General features: G+C 39.3%; 1 protein-coding gene and 1 long non-coding RNA gene across 2 annotated transcripts; both read left to right on the top strand.

Annotated features, from left to right (window-relative positions):
- Positions 1-2,598: 2,598 nt before the first annotated feature.
- LOC127933581 (uncharacterized) lies at positions 2,599-5,647 on the top strand. Its single transcript, XR_008147539.1, has 3 exons — positions 2,599-4,040; positions 4,784-4,812; positions 4,931-5,647. It is a non-coding gene; the product is annotated as an uncharacterized LOC127933581 (long non-coding RNA).
- A 6,026-nt stretch (positions 5,648-11,673) lies between these two features.
- On the top strand, positions 11,674-16,752 carry LOC128031579 (uncharacterized). The gene is made up of 7 exons (XM_052619899.1): positions 11,674-12,680; positions 13,509-13,701; positions 13,805-13,873; positions 14,059-14,160; positions 15,326-15,731; positions 15,853-15,984; positions 16,175-16,752. Exons 1-7 carry the CDS (start codon positions 12,499-12,501, stop codon positions 16,339-16,341), a joined length of 1,251 nt encoding a protein of 416 aa, XP_052475859.1. The 5' UTR covers positions 11,674-12,498; the 3' UTR covers positions 16,342-16,752.
- Positions 16,753-17,524: the final 772 nt, after the last annotated feature.

Here is a 17,524-nt window from a genome sequence, read left to right as displayed (position 1 = left end):
AAGACATAACGAGAAAGACTACATGTCGCCTATGTGACGTCACCCCATAAAGTTGACTTACCTGTGGTTTTCGCCAACCTCAAAGATTTTGTCCTCTCCCTGAAAGAAGGTGGTGAAGTGCACCAAAGACACAGCCATGTTTAGCGGGATCCGTGAGCTAGAGCCATGTGCTAGTGTTGTTGACGTTTCAAACATGTCGAAAGCAGCAAAGAGTTGTAGTCCACAAAGTGCTGTCACAAAAAGTCTACCCCTATCAAACTTCTACCTGCTAAATTGTAACATTCTTCACACGAAAGATTATATAAAAAATTCACAGACAACATATGTTCACATTCATGTCACAATTCAAACGGGACCAGAAAATAATTATTTTCTCCCATTAATGAAATTAATCCCATTTGCATTGACAGTTTTTCAACTTTGAGGTCCAGTGGGGTTTTACGGAGGGGGCGGGACTTACCAGCTCTATAGGGATAACCACATCCTGGAGAGGATAGTGAAACAAAACCCATTCAAAACTGTGGGGGAGATTCACAAAGAGTGGACTGCAGCTGGAGTCAGTGCTTCAAGAACCACCACGCACAGACATATGCAAGACATGGGTTTCAGCTGTCGCATTCCTGGTGTCAAGCCACTCTTGAACACTCAGAAGCGTCTCACCTGGGCTAAAGACAAAAAGGACTGGACTGCTGCTGAGTGGTCCAAAGTTATGTTCTCTAATGAAAGTAACTTTTGCATTTCCTTTGGAAACCAAGGTCCCAGAGTCTGGAGGAAGAATGGAGAGGCACACAATCCACGTTGCTTGAGGTCCAGTGTAAAGTTTCCACAGTCAGTGATGGTTTGTGGGGCCATGTCATCTGCTGGTGTTGGTCCATTGTGTTTTCTGAGGTCCAAGGTCAACGCAGCCGTATACCAGGAAGTTTTAGAGCACTTCATGCTTCCTGCTGCTGATCAACTTTATGGAGATGCAGATTTCATTTTCCAACAGGATGTGGCACCAGCACACACTGCCAAAGCAGTACCTGATTTAAGGGCCATTGTATCCCTGTTCTTAATTGGCCAGCAAACTTGTCTTCTATGGGGTATTGTGAAGAGGAAGATGTGACATGTTAGACCCAGGAATGCAGAAGAGCTGAAGGCCACTATCAGAGTAACCTGGGCTCTCATAACACCTGAGCAGTGCCACAGACTGATCGACTCCATGCCACGCCGCATTGCTGCAGTCATTCAGACAAAAGAGACACAACTAAGTATTGAGTGCTGTACATGCTCATACTTTTCATGCTCATACCTTTCAGTTGGCCGGCATTTCTAAAAATCCTTTCTTTGTATTGGTCTTAAGTAATATTAAAATTTTCTGAGATACTGAATTTGGGATTTTACGTAGTTGTCAGTTATAATCATCAAAATTAAAAGAAACATATTTGAAATATATCAGTCTGTGTGTAATGAATGAATATAATATACAAGTTTCACTTTTTGAATGATAGTTCACTGTTATATTGACAAAATGACAAAGCATTTTGACTATCATGTTTGAGAGCAGTTATTGTCATACAAAATAACAAAAAGTGTTTAAAAGAATCATGAATTAAGCTGGCACGTTTAAATGTTTGTTAACATATTTATTTGTTCTTACTTTGATTTTATAGCCCTAGCCCTAGCCCTAGCCCTAGCTGAGATCTGCTTCTGCTGCTCATACTGTGATCAGCCGCCCTTCCCCCACAGCACTCTCTGATCGCGCGCGCGCCCTTCCCCCACAGCACTGTCTCTGACTGACTCGCTGCAGATGAGATGCTTGCATATCAGCCCTGCTGTGGGTTGCTGACTTCAATTGACTGTTTTGATTAATAAATGCTATTACAGTTTTTTTTCAATCGCTTACAAGCGCTTACCCATACTTTAGATACTTTTTCTAAACTCTTAACACAGACTCACACCTACAAAACACAATTGGCCAAATGGATAATTTTCTTCTCGAAAACACATTTTGTTAAATATATACTAAATCTTAATTTCAAAATAGAACACATCTTTCTGTCAACACACCAACTTTACCAAAACACTGGAAATCTGACTCAAAATTAAATTATTCTGTCAAAGAATAACACTTGTTTTCACCTCACAAGGTACATGCAGTCAATCAAAGTACACCAGGTTTCAAAATACTGGCTATTGTTGACATTACAAAAACTGCATAGACTTTTCAGTCTCAGTTTTACAGGTATTTGCATGCAAAACATGCAATTCACTGTTTTACACTAAATTTCTTGGTTAGGAACTGTATGTCCAAATGTACAGTAATGTTTACATTCAAAAGCATTCCAGTAAAAAGCTATTTTTTTCCTTTACTGTTTACTGCAGGAGGTACAGTAGAAACACGGTATGATAGAACAGAAAAGGTTTGACAGTATTGCTTACAGTGAACAAAATATCCATCTCACTGCTCCTGCTCCTCTCCCTGGCCCCCTTGCTCTTACTCTTCCTCGTCCATACATTACAGTGTTTGTCTTTTTCTGTTTCCAAAAATATTACTCTTCAAAGTCCTCCTTTTACTGTATTGTATAAGTGTCAGTGTAATAGAAAAAAATAACCCCTGCAATTGAGTCTAAGCCAGATTGGAATCAGCTGTGGTTGGCCCAATTTACACAACATAAATCAGCTAAGATAAATTGTTTTTGAACTGATATAATTGCAGAAGCAGAGGTTTTTATACTGTATCTAAGGTTTGGAACATTGTTTTTGCTATTGTGGGATGTTGTGTGTTAACATTTGTAAATACTACAAAAACGATCCATAATTTTGTTGGGAGGTATAGCTTGTCTGTTCAGAAAATGTAAGCATTGTGGAAATGTGTTCAATGACTCCATATTGTGTGAAAACGACATGAAATGAGTGAATGGTATGGCCACAATAGACAGATGCTTTGCTAATTGTGTTTAGAGTTTTGAAAATATGACAACTGCTTGGACAAATGCTTGTTAGCGACTGAAAACAACTGTAATAGAAAATAAGATGTCTGTTCAAGAGATCTAGGTTGCTCATTTAGACAGTTGTGAGCTCTTGTTTACAGCAGACCTGCACATTTTGAATATTCATATTTGTAATCCTCTTAAAAGCTTTATGATGTGGTGTTATTTCAGAAAATTAAGTACACGTTGGGTACATTTTTTTTACAAACCAGTGCACTTACTGGTTTGAAAATCTTAAGAATGATTCAAGAAATTATATATCTATGTATCTCTCTCTCTCTCTCTCTCTCTCTCTCTCTATATATATATAGAGAGAGAGAGAGAGAGAGAGAGAGAGAGAGCAGTTATAGTCATACAAAAGAACAAAAGTGTTTAAAAGAATCATGAATTAAGCTGGCACGTTTAAATGTTTGTTTACAGATTTATTAGTTCTTACTTTGATTTTCAACTCTAGCCCTAGCCCTAGCTGAGATCTGCTTCTGCTGCTCATACTGTGATCAGCCGCCCTTCCCCCACAACACTCTCTGATCGCGCGCGCGCCCTTCCCCCACAGCACTGTCTCTGACTGACTCGCTGCAGATGAGATGAATGAATGAACTAACAAAAGTCTTGTGAGCTCTAGTTTACAGCAGACCTGCACGTTTTGAATATTCTTATTTGTAATTCTCTTAAAAACTTTATGATGTGGTGTTATTTTATAAAAATAAGTGCACACCGGGTACTTTTTGCTCTTTTAAACCAGTGCTTGTACGGACATGCGCACTGGTTCCTAGTTTGAGGTGGGTGCTCGGTTAAAAAGTGATCATGTGCTCTGTCCACTAGAAAGACTAACTTCATCACATTTTTTTTTTAAGTTTGAAGAAACAGTACTGTGGTCAAAACAAATATCATTGCCACCAGATAATTTTCTATTAGGCCAAATAAATGTAGTCACAATTTCAACGTGAAATCCAAATACGTAACTACGTCATTTACGCAAGTCAGCGACGGTGGTGTTTTCCCGGGAAATGCAGACACGTGACGATGGAACGCGCGAAACAGACGACAAACAACCCACCAGGAGGAAAGGTGAGATCAAGACTTGTCCTGAAAATGCATGATAACTAAATACATTGTGTAATATGAAATATAGTACGATGTATGTTTATTTTAGTGGTTTAGTTATTTTTTGTAATAGAGTTTTATTTACTTCTCGATTGTATTTGAGTTTGCTTCTAAGCCTGTGTCATTTGATGATTTGTTGCAATAATGAAAACAAATTGTATATATAAAATTGACTATTAAATATAATTTTGTTATTTTTCATATAATAGTACTTTAGGTTCTACAAAGTAATCAAGACAACCGAGTCAGTGGTAGTTTTCTAAATCATTGTTTTTCTCAAAAGTGTTGTAAAATATCAACAGTAATTTGAAATAATTCATTCTCATTTTTTAATATCATTATTTTATATATTATATTTTATGTAATACATTATTACATTATTTGCCCCCGAATTGTTTTTTTAGTGGAATGTTTTATTTTAATAATTTATCTTCACTGAGATTTTTTTGCACAATGACCATGAATTGATACTTTATAAAAATTGTATTTTGTTTCAAGCTCCAAAGCAGACAAAAAGCACATTAAAAATAGTCCATATAAATCTAGCTGGTTATTGACTGAAAATCTCCCATATACTTTAGCTCTTAAATCAAATATAGATTGACATCAATTGTGGTTACAAGACACACAAGAACCAATGGTTTTTGGCATTAATGACATTTCCATTAAAAAAAAATATATATATAATATAAAGATTTGTTCCACAGAAAAACACAACACCGGTTTGGATATGAGGGTTAGTATGTTAATTATGTGTGTTTTTGGTGAACAATTCCAGTAAGATCAACAGGATTTTTTAAAATATGCTTGTTTATTTCATTCACCTTATATTTATTTGTATTTATTTTTTCCAGTCATTTCAAGAAAGAAAGTCGCCATGCTGGGAAATAAAAGACGTAGGAAACCTCTGCAGGATGCTGAGCATCACATTACCTGTAAAACTGACAAGCCTGGGCTTCGAGAGCAGTTCATCAGCAAATATAAAGGCAAGTATAAATGACTAAGCAGTTTAGTAACTAATAACTAGGGCTGGGGGATATGGCAAAAAAGTTATCACGATAATTGTTTTATATTAGTCGATATCGATAATTATCACAATAAATGTCAAATCTTTATTTCTTTCAAGTTTAAAGGCAGATATTTGCTCCTAAGTGAAAGTTGTAGAAACCAGAGCATTAATTGTGGTTTTAAACTACTCTTTATTGTCAGAACATATCATGACAAACACTTGCCAAACAGGTGAACATTTCACAAATCTGAGGTAGAACATTCAAACATTTGTTATTTTTCCTTAACAAAATAAATATATTTATTGGAAAATGTATTTCTTAGTTCCTGGATGTGCTAATGGGGGATATTGTTTCAAGTCTTGAAACAGGTTTGTGTTGCCTGACTTTGATGGCACGGATCTTCAGCACAGTTTACAGTGCAGGCAGCAATATTAATATTAGATATATTTTGTCTCAAAATGCATATTTGACAATGATTTGCAGCAGTATTAGATTCAGTTAGGAGCAGATTTACTATGTAAAATTTATGTTCATTAACAAAAACAGTAACATCTTTTAAAACGACCTCAATTTTATTTGGTAAAATGTAATAATCTGACTGTTTGAGTTTTATTAAAATTAACCATTGGTCATCTAGTATCATGCATTTAGATCATGATAACCACAAAACCAAATACTGTAACTATTTTATTAATCCTTTAATACATTGTCTACATTACAGTTTTTTTCAATCGCTAACAAGCGCTTAACCATACTTCAGATACTTTTTCTAAACTCTTAACACAGACTAACACCTACAAAACACAATTGGCCAAATGGATAATTTTCTTCTCGAAAACACATTTTGTTAAATATATACTAAATCTTAATTTCAAAATAGAACACATCTTTCTGTCAACACACCAACTTTACCAAAACACTGGAAATCTGACTCAAAATTAAATTATTCTGTCAAAGAATAACACTTGTTTTCACCTCAAAAGGTACATGCAGTCAATCAAAGTACACCAGGTTTCAAAATACTGGCTATTGTTGACATTACAAAAACTGCATAGACTTTTCAGTCTCAGTTTTACAGGTATTTGCATGCAAAACATGCAATTCACTGTTTTACACTAAATTTCTTGGTTAGGAACTGTATGTCCAAATGTACAGTAATGTTCACATTCAAAAGCATTCCAGTAAAAAGCTATTTTTCCTTTACTGTTTACTGCAGGAGGTACAGTAGAAACACGGTATGATAGAACAGAAAAGGTTTGACAGTATTGCTTACAGTGAACAAAATATCCATGAAACACATAAGAGCATTCTGAACAAAAAAACAACAACAGAAAAAAGCCCAGAATAAAAAAAGGAGAGGGGGGGGTAAAATAAAAACAATCTCTCACTGCTCCTCTCAATGCTCCTGCTCCTCTCACTGCTCCTGCTCCCCTCACTGCTCCTCTCACTGCTCCTGCTCCCCTCACTGCTCCTCTCACTGCTCCTGCTCCCGCTCCTCTCACTGCTCCTGCTCCCCTCACTGCTCCTCTCACTGCATCTCTCACTTCTCCTGCTCCTCTCACTGCATCTCTCACTGCTCCGGCTCCTCTCACTGCATCTCTCACTGCTCCTGCTCCTCTCACTGCATCTCTCACTGCTCCTGCTCCTCTCACTGCATCTCTCACTGCTCCTGCTCCTCTCACTGCATCTCTCACTGCTCCTCTCACTGCTCCTCTCACTGTTCACTGCTCCCGCTCCTCTCACTGCTCCTCTCACTGCATCTCTCACTGCTCCTGCTCCTCTCACTGCTCCTGCTCCTCTCACTGCATCTCTCACTGCATCTCTCACTGCTCCTCTCACTGCTCCTGCTCCTCTCACTGCTCCTCTCACTGCTCCTCTCACTGCATCTCTCACTGCTCCTGCTCCTCTCACTGCTCCTGCTCCTCTCACTGCATCTCTCACTGCATCTCTCACTGCTCCTCTCACTGCTCCTGCTCCTCTCACTGCTCCTGCTCCTCTCACTGCTCCTGCTCCTCTCACTGCTCCTGCTCCTCTCACTGCATCTCTCACTGCATCTCTCACTGCATCTCTCACTGCTCCTCTCACTGATCCTCTCACTGATCCTCTCACTGCACCTGCTCCTCTCACTGCTCCTGCTCCTCTCACTGCTCCTCTCACTGATCCTCTCACTGATCCTCTCACTGCACCTGCTCCTCTCACTGCTCCTGCTCCTCTCACTGCATCTCTCACTGCATCTCTCACTGCTCCTCTCACTGATCCTCTCACTGATCCTCTCACTGCACCTGCTCCTCTCACTGCTCCTGCTCCTCTCACTGCTCCTCTCACTGCATCTCTCACTGCATCTCTCACTGCTCCTCTCACTGATCCTCTCACTGATCCTCTCACTGCACCTGCTCCTCTCACTGCTCCTGCTCCTCTCACTGCTCCTGCTCCTCTCACTGCTCCTGCTCTTCTCACTGTTCACTGCTCCTGCTCCTCTCACTGGGCCCTTGCTCTTACTCTTCCTCGTCCATACATTAGTGTTTGTCTTTTTCTGTTTCTGTTTCCAAAAATATCACTCTTTGTCCAACTGCTTGGACAAATGCTTGTTTGCGACTGAAAACAACTGTAATAATATAAAACAATCCAATATGTACAGTATTGTTCAAAATAATAGCAGTACAATGTGACTAACCAGAATAATCAAGGTTTTTAGTATATTTTTTATTGCTACGTGGCAAACAAGTTACCAGTAGGTTCAGTAGATTCTCAGAAAACAAATGAGACCCAGCATTCATGATATGCACGCTCTTAAGGCTGTGCAATTGGGCAATTAGTTGAAAGGGGTGTGTTCAAAAAAATAGCAGTGTCTACCTTTGACTGTACAAACTCAAAACTATTTTGTACAAACATTTTTTTTTCTGGGATTTAGCAATCCTGTGAATCACTAAACTAATATTTAGTTGTATGACCACAGTTTTTTAAAACTGCTTGACATCTGTGTGGCATGGAGTCAACCAACTTGTGGCACCTCTCAGCTGTTATTCCACTCCATGATTCTTTAACAACATTCCACAATTCATTCACATTTCTTGGTTTTGCTTCAGAAACAGCATTTTTGATATCACCCCACAAGTTCTCAATTGGATTAAGGTCTGGAGATTGGGCTGGCCACTCCATAACATTAATTTTGTTGGTTTGGAACCAAGACTTTGCCCGTTTACTAGTGTGTTTTGGGTCATTGTCTTGTTGAAACAACCATTTCAAGGGCATGTCCTCTTCAGCATAGGGCAACATGACCTCTTCAAGTATTTTAACATATGCAAACTGATCCATGATCCCTGGTATGCGATAAATAGGCCCAACACCATAGTAGGAGAAACATGCCCATATCATGATGCTTGCACCTCCATGCTTCACTGTCTTCACTGTGTACTGTGGCTTGAATTCAGAGTTTGGGGGTCGTCTCACAAACTGCCTGTGGCCCTTGGACCCAAAAAGAACAATTTTACTCTCATCAGTCCACAAAATGTTCCTCCATTTCTCTTTAGGCCAGTTGATGTGTTCTTTGGCAAATTGTAACCTCTTCTGCACATGCCTTTTTTTTAACAGAGGGACTTTGCGGGGGATTCTTGAAAATAGATTAGCTTCACACAGACGTCTTCTAACTGTCACAGTACTTACAGGTAACTCCAGACTGTCTTTGATCATCCTGGAGGTGATCATTGGCTGAGCCTTTGCCATTCTGGTTATTCTTCTATCCATTTTGATGGTTGTCTTCCGTTTTCTTCCACGTCTCTCTGGTTTTGCTCTCCATTTTAAGGCATTGGAGATCATTTTAGCTGAACAGCCTATCATTTTTTGCACCTCTTTATAGGTTTTCCCCTCTCTAATCAACTTTTTAATCAAAGTACGCTGTTCTTCTGAACAATGTCTTGAACGACCCATTTTCCTCAGCTTTCAAATGCATGTTCAACAAGTGTTGGCTTCATCCTTAAATAGGGGCCACCTGATTCACACCTGTTTCTTCACAAAATTGATGACCTCAGTGATTGAATGCCACACTGCTATTTTTTTTAACACACCCCTTTCAACTAATTCAACTAATTGCCCAATTGCACAGCCTTAAGAGCGTGCATATCATGAATGCTGGGTCTTGTTTGTTTTCTGAGAATCTACTGAACCTACTGGTAACTTGTTTGCCACGTAGCAATAAAAAAATATACGAAAAACCTTGATTATTCTGGTTAGTCACATTGTACTGCTATTATTTTGAACAATACTGTATATCCCACATTTCATGGTGCAGTTAATATTATTAGGCTAACGTTACAGTAAATCCGTAGTAAATGGTGGGAATTTGTAGACAAAGAAGCCTTCTGACTGACCACAGTGTTTCTCCTGTTTGTCAGCGCGGATTAATCGGCCTTTAAACTGGTTTAAATCACTGAAACGTGTGTTCTTGGCTGAAGTCAAGCGCTTCTCACTGGATCTGATGACAGAGACCGATCAGAGTAAACTCATCTGCTCTAGTGAGCTCGCGAGTCATGCTGCGCTGCCGTTTGGACTTTGAGCCGAGCGGATAAACGGTCCGTGTGGCGCGTGGGTCAAATGAGTTCGGTTCCGCTTTTGGCGCATAAACATTATCGAACATTTATCGAACTCTGGATATCGTTTTATCGAGAAATTATATCGTGATAATTATCATTATCATTTTATCGCCCAGCCCTAGTAATAATGTTAATCTACAAAACTGAGAATTTAATGTAAGGCAAGTCATATGGTTGTTAGGCCACAAGTTAAACAGTACTTTATAAATATATATATTTTTTATTGTGCAGTCCAGATTCCTGAATAGAGTTCTGCTGGCATGAGCCCTAACTGTACGTACACACAGCCGCCGACTTGAGCTGCAAAGAAGCTCTGGCCGCCCTGTCAAGGACGCTTGTCAAAAAGTACGGGGAAGCTTGTTGACGCTTTGTCCGCTCTGACATAGCATGGAGAAGAGAAGTGTCACAACATAAAATGTAATAAACAGAAAAAACAAGCAATACACTGAAGAAACCATTTATAATGACAGAATTATTATAACCGTTTTGGTCACATTTGTTTGGGAAGAAAATAATAATTAGCTATTATTGTTATATTAATATTATATTTACTTTAATGTAATTGGTCAAATTGGTGTTACCGTGAGCAAATTAATTGCATTCCCGCTTAAAACGAGCGCTCGTAAATATTTCAAATAAGTTGAGCTCATTCTCAAATGTGTATCACTGTCGGATAATCGCGAAGTTGTTGTGTTTGGTGCTGCTTGAGAAGACGTCAGACTCGGAGATTTTGGGTTCATGAAACCCTCCAGGGCCGTTATCAATTCGGAGAGTATCACCGGCTGGTGCAGCAGCTGCGGCTCGATGACGAGAGGTACGTCCAGCGGAACTTCAGGCTGGACACAGTTTGATAGCGTGTTGATAGAACTAATGTTTTGGAAGGAACGAAAGTTAACATCGTATGTTTCTCCGGAATCAGCCAGCGCGAAGGACGTCTATATTCCGATTGGTTGCTGGCGTTTTGCTGCTGTTTGCGCTGAACATAGCTCATTACCATAAAGTTGAGCTACTTCAACTTTCAGATTGACGCTCTAGTCGCTCAAAACGCCATGCCAAGGAATTTGACGCTCCTTGCAGCTGAGAGAAGCCAGCTTCCTTTGAAAATGAATGACTTCCGGTAACTTTGGAAGCTCAAGTCGGCGGAGGTGTGTACGTCGTACAGTAAAACAAAGCAGTTGCATTTTTGCACTTCTGGTTCCATCAACCCAAAGTCAATGTTTATTTGCACATACATAACCCAATTATGCATAATAAGCCAACAGTTCTGGTGGTCATGTAAACGCAGACTAAGGTAATCATAAACGGCATAAGAATAAACCAATCGACACAGCTAGATTTTGTCTATGTTGTTCCAAACCCGTAAAACCTTCGTTCATCTTCAGAACACAAATTAAGATATTTTTGATGAAATCTGAGAGCTGGATCACTCCTCCATAGCCTCCAAGGGACTGAAACTTGTTGGCCCAGAAAAGTTATAAAAGAGATCGTTAATATAGTCCAAGTGACTACAGTGGCTCAGTCTTAAGTATATCAAGCGACGAGAATACTTTTTGTGTGCAAAAAACAACAAAAATAATGACTTTATTCCACTATTCATTTCCTTCTATCTGGGCCTCGAGTGAGTTCACGTAGTAAAACTGCGCAGTGGGTCTGTGGTACACGTCACCATGTAGGCTCACTATTGGCCGACGCTGGTCATGTGTGTGATGCGTGTGACGTGCAACACAGACGCACTGCACAGTTTTACTACGTGAACTCACTCGAGGCCCAGATAGAAGGAAATGAATAGTGGAATAAAGTCGTTATTTTTATTTATTTTTTGCGCACAAAAGTATTCTCGTCGCTTGATAAACTTAAGACTGAGCCACTGTAGTCACTTGGACTATATTAATGATCTCTTTTATAACTTTTCTGGGCCAACAAGTTTCAGTCCCTTGGAAGCCTATGGAGGAGTGATCCAGCTCTCAGATTTCATCAAAAATATCTTAATTTGTGTTCCGAAGATGAACGAAGGTTTTACGGGTTTGGAACAACATGAGGGTGAGTAATTACTGAAAGAAATTTCATTTTTGGGTAAACTATCCCTTTAACCTGTGTTCTGTGGCTTATTGAAGTGAGCATGTGTGATGTGTGACAGGAAAGTGTCCTTATTGTGGATTTAAGCACATCCAGAGAGAGCAAGCGTTTTCTCTACCCAAGAAACTCTTAAAATGTGTTCTCATCTCATGCAGAGGTGGTACAGTCAAAATCCTGCATCCGATACTGGATGAGAGGAGAATATGAGTCTGTAAGATTCCCACTGATATTCTGGAATACTCTTGGGCTTTATTTAACATCACAAGTGACATGACATATGAAATACACAAAGTCAGATACACATATGGTTTGCTTTTGACGTCATTAACCTGATTTACTTATAAAGGCACACAATCAGTCAAACATACATTACAAGAATGTAGAAACATTATATATATTACACAAGGATATGGATTTTCTATAGGGTTCTAAAATCCTATAAGGTTTTTGTGGAGGGAACTAGGTGAGGTGAACTACCGGGTTGGCCTTCAAAAATACGTCATCACTGCGGCACTCTGTTCTAAACAATATATAGCCATGATCATATTGTTTGTGTAAGAAAATATGTAATTTTAACTGTATAATTTTAAGACTTAAAAGTATGAAAAGCAAAGCATGCTTTGAGATTAGCCTGGCTGACTATTTTCCTTCAGTAATTTCCCTTCTACATCATATAATGTACATCATATGGTAGAGAACTTTTAGTAAGAATCAAAATAATATTTGACATTAAAGAAACTGAAGCTAATGTATTTCTCCTCTTCAGGGCGTGGAGTTTTCACCACTGGAGCTTTTTTCAGAGGTGATTTTGTTCTTGAATACAGAGGTGAACTTTTGAGTTCACAGGAGAGTCTGGACCGAACTGAACACTACACTGAAGCTGAGAACACGTTCCTGTTTGATTTTCAGTGGCATGGAAAGAATTGGTGGTGAGTACAGAACTGTTGGATTGATGTAGTAGGTATGCTAAAATATCTGGAACTGTAAGATACTTAGTTCATGCCTGTAGTTCTGTTCGCTCGTTTCTTTTGGTCCAGATACGCTTAGTGTTCAGATTGGCATTTCTATCGTTGAACCTAAGTTATGATTGACCAGTCTGTCCTTTTTAGGGTCACATATTCCTGTTTTTGGTTTATTTACATGTCTCTGGTCCATGTTATGTTCATATTTCATTTGAACTGCACCAGAGTTCATTTGGAAGCCAACTGAGACCCTTCTTTTCAGCGTCTCGGTCCGCTTGTTTGGTCTCACCAGGTTTCAAATAGCAACTTTCACATTTATTCAGATGAACCACATTAACAGTCTAAAAAAACATGCCACATGTGAACACACCCTAATACTTCAAATTCACCATGAACTGACATAGAGTACGGAGTGTAGTTTCTTTGAGTCATCAAAAAAAATTCCCCCTGTATTCCCTAAAGAGAACAACATGGTAACTTTTAGATGCTTTTATCTGAGAGCTGTACATTACCATACATTGCAGTACACTATCATATAGATCAGTGGTTCTGAGACCCTCCTCTGCAGATTCTGTATGTCTCCTTCACCTGATGCACTCAGATGAGTTCATAGAGCCATGTTCTGATGATGAGCTCCTCATCTCAATCAGGTGGATTAAAACACCAGACATACAGCATATGCAGAGCGGTGGGTTCCCAGGACTGGGGTTCAGAACCACTTGTAAAAATAACTGTACATGTCTAGCATATATACTAAGATTATAAGTATTGAGTGTTCATTTTATGTTTTTATAGCATGGATGCATCTAAAGAAGACTTGTCTTTGGGAAGACTTGCAAACGATGAGACCAGAAATCCTACTTGCAAAATGAGAACCGTTGAAGTGAGCAGAAAACCTCACCTGTGTCTGTTTGCTGTACGAGACATTCTACCAGGAGAGGAAATCACTTACAATTATGGAGACTCAGATTGGCCATGGCGAGTCAAGGTACTATCAATAAAATGCTAAAGAGATTGATCAGTAATTCATGATAATTTTTTACTCTAATTCTGATTAGTTACCATGTGATTGTGGTCTCATATTTCTCAAGCCTTTGAATAAAGCATCAGCAGAATCCACTGATAAAAAGCCAGCCAGCAGTTTGCGCCTGCATAAATCCGTAAGTCCACTTTAAAACATCTGTATCATTATTCTATATTATTGACTCTCTCAGCATAGAGTTGTGTGTGGAATGATATATAAAGTATAGGACAGCTAGAGGAATGAACATTAACAAGTGTTTTTTTTGTCCTTTACAAATATTCTGATATTTTGATATTCATTGGTTTCTTTTCTGACATCTAGCCCCATTGTGCAGCTTCTGTTTCCTCTCCTGAACTGGACAAGGTAAACAGCAATGGTCCTCATAAGCAGTCAGGCAAAGCAAGAACATCAAGGAATAAAACGGTAACCATCTTAAACATGCAGCAACTATCTACTGATGTTTACTGCCAGCTAGTTAAAAATGCAATAAGTGATTTCTGAGAAACACTTAATATTTGAAATCGACACCCAAACAAACAGACCCCTCCCTTCATTGCTCCGCCCCCAAAATAATGAACACGCAACACAGTCAACCACTATTAGCTGGTGCTCAGGTGTTCAAATAGAAAATATCTTTATTGCTGGCAAACCATAGAATGGTTTGGTTTAAGTTGATTTGTAGGTGCATATCGACTTCATCAAGCACCCGTGTCATTTGAAATGTATTTATGTACTCACAATTAAAAAAACAAACAAGAAATTATTTAACGCTGCAGTCCTAGTTTTTCGTCTTTGTCGCCATTTCTGTTCGAAATCTGCAATTGCAGTCATTCGTGGAACTATCAACTTTACATGGGTTGTGCTTTGACACGGCACAGGGAGAATGAATCCAATGTTTTGAGGAGAATGCGCTGCTGTCAATCACATCGCGTCGGTGTGGATACTGTCATTTGCAATGACAGATTATACTTTTTGGAAGTATGAGTCATGACCAACAGAAGAATGTTCACCGGAAAATGACACTGGAACAAGTAACATCCACTTTTGTTCTGACCAACTAAGGGGAAAAAAAGCATTGCAGTAAATCGCGCTGATGAAAGGTGGGGTATGTGATTTGCAAAACGGCCGGGAGATTTTGAAAATACACAACTCCTATGGTCTTACCTTCTTTCCTTTGACTCCACCCATTCGAAGTACATGGACACGATGGGGAGGGGGTATGGTACGACCGTTTGATTGATGCAGTTACTGTCTAATGATTCTAGGTAGTTTTGGAAATGATTGGCTGGAGTTTTTCGAGTCCTGCCTGTTCCACAGATGATTAAATTGCTTACTTTTCATTTCAGTGCTTCTAACTCAGTGGCTGTAAGTGGGTTAGGAATAGGATTTCAAGTGATTTTGAAAAAATGGACAAAAAAGACAATTACATACCCCACCTTTAAATCTAACAATCGCTTATCAATTATCATATCACATCAAACCGTGCAAACTATACTTTGTTCTCAAATTGTTAATGTTAACAACATCAGCATTGTGTGACTACATTTAAGGCCCTTCAGATATTTATCCTTGTTTTCGTGTGGGCCAGGCGGCCAGTCTCTTTTTTTCTGTAGCCACTCCAAAGTCCAAGTCACCCACGTCACCTTCAACCTCGCCTGTGCAGCCCTCATCATCCTCGCCTGCCTACAGAGGAGGAGAGTGCATCAACAAAGCTGCTTGCGAATGTGGCATAAAGAACCCTGAAGCACTGTCATCAACTAGGCTCAGGAAACACATAGCAACCATGTCTAAAATTCTTAACCTTAATGAGAATGAAGCAGACCAACTGGCTGATTTCCTTGGTCACGATATCCGAATCCACAGACAGTTTTATCGGTTACCAGAGGGAACACTGCAGCTGGCAAAAATGAGTAAAGTCCTAATGGCCATGGAGAAAGGAACACTGTCTGACTACAAAGGAAAGAAACTTGATGACATTGAAATCGACCCAAATGGTATGAGTATACATGCTCTGTGTGTATCTGTGCTGTACATATTTGCAAAACAATGTATATATTCATGTCACAGATACTAGGTATAAGCAATAAAGTGTTCATTTTTCGTTAATTAATTAAGAGCAACTTGAGGCCCAAGGTGATTCCATGTCAAGTGATGAGGAGGATTCCAGTGACCTATCTCAGACACCAGCACCAGTACAGACTGATCAACCTGTTCAATCTGAACAAGCTGTTTCACAGGAGGATCAAGGTAAGAAAAATCTCTACATTGCACAAACAACAATAATCAAATAAACATGAATTGGCTCCATGCAGCAATATCCAGACAAATTCAAAAAAAAAATTATGCATTGGGAACACAGTCTTGATTTGCTCTTTACTCACCGATTTAGTTGTAATGAGAATGTGTAATGAGAATTTACTTTTTAATTATTTCATAGGTTCTTCAAATGCTCCAAAAAAGAAATGGGAGGACAGTGAGGTAAAAGCAGTAGAGAGACACATGATGAGTTTCATCAAGACATGCAAAGTTCCTGGTAAGCAAGACTGTGAAAGATGCATTCACGCAGAGCCAGAAGCTTTACGCAGCGAACATGGACTGGTGTGAAAAATGATGTGCGGAACAGGATCACGACTCTTAAAAGAAAGGGTGGTTTGTAGGGAGGGACAAACACTTCAACACTTTGCACATTATGCTCTTTTTGTAGGAAATGGAGCTAAATTAAAAGAAATGAGGATAAAGGTGTAGAAATATTTTGTGGATGGAATGAAACAGAATATAAAGTGAAACGTTAGAGTATAAGAAGGCTAATGAAGAAGTAGAGGATAGTAAGAGTCAATTTTCTTTGTTCAGTTACAATATAGTTGGATGAAATGTCATGTTAAACTTTTTGATATTTCTGTCATAGAGGGAGGGGAGAATGTAAAGATGATAAAAAAGGGAAGAGTGAATAGCTGTGCTGGACATGGGCTGTGGCTGGATCTAACCGATTGGTGAGAGTTGCTGTGTGCAGACTAGAGAAGCTGAAAACTGAGATGTGATGTCAGACACGTTCTGCTTCCCGTAGTAATGCAGAGCCAGAAGCTTTGAAGCAGGGAACATGGACTGGTGTGAAAAATTATGTGCGGAACAGGATCACGACTCCTAAAAGAAAGGGTGGTTTGTAGGGAGGCACAAACACTTCAACACTTTGCACATTATGCTCTTTTAGTAAGAAATGGAGCTAAATTAAAAGAAATTAAGATAAAGGTGTAGACATTAAAATTAAGAGACGCTCGCGCTGTTTGCATACTTTACCACAGCTGAAGTAGAAAAAATGCATTATTTTCCAAATACACAGATATTTCGGAGACATTTTCATTCAATACATGCACTGCTTGATACAGTGTCTGTTTGTACAAGAATAAAGTTCAACATAAGCCTAAATACAAACGTAAAGCGGGAAGAGAGAATGTAAAGGGGGACGTTAAAGGACGTAAAGTAGAAGAGCATGTAAAGGGGACGTAAAGAGGGAGGAGAGAATGTAAAGGGGACGTAAAGAGGGAGGAGAGAATGTAACTGGGACGTAAAGAGGGAGGAGAGAATGTAAAGGGGACGTAAAGAGGGAGGAGAGAATGTAAAGAGGGAGGAGAGATTGTAACGGGGACGTAAAGAGGGAGGAGAGAATGTAAAGAGGGAGGAGAGATTGTAACGGGGACGTAAAGAGGGAGGAGAGAATGTAACTGGGACGTAAAGAGGGAGGAGAGAATGTAACGGGACGTAAAGAGGGAGGAGAGAATGTAAAGGGGAC

Source organism: Carassius gibelio, chromosome A17 (assembly GCF_023724105.1).
Source record: "Carassius gibelio isolate Cgi1373 ecotype wild population from Czech Republic chromosome A17, carGib1.2-hapl.c, whole genome shotgun sequence".
In the NCBI taxonomy this organism is placed as follows: Eukaryota; Metazoa; Chordata; class Actinopteri; order Cypriniformes; family Cyprinidae; genus Carassius; species Carassius gibelio.
This window is presented reverse-complemented; position numbering and strand designations above follow the sequence as displayed.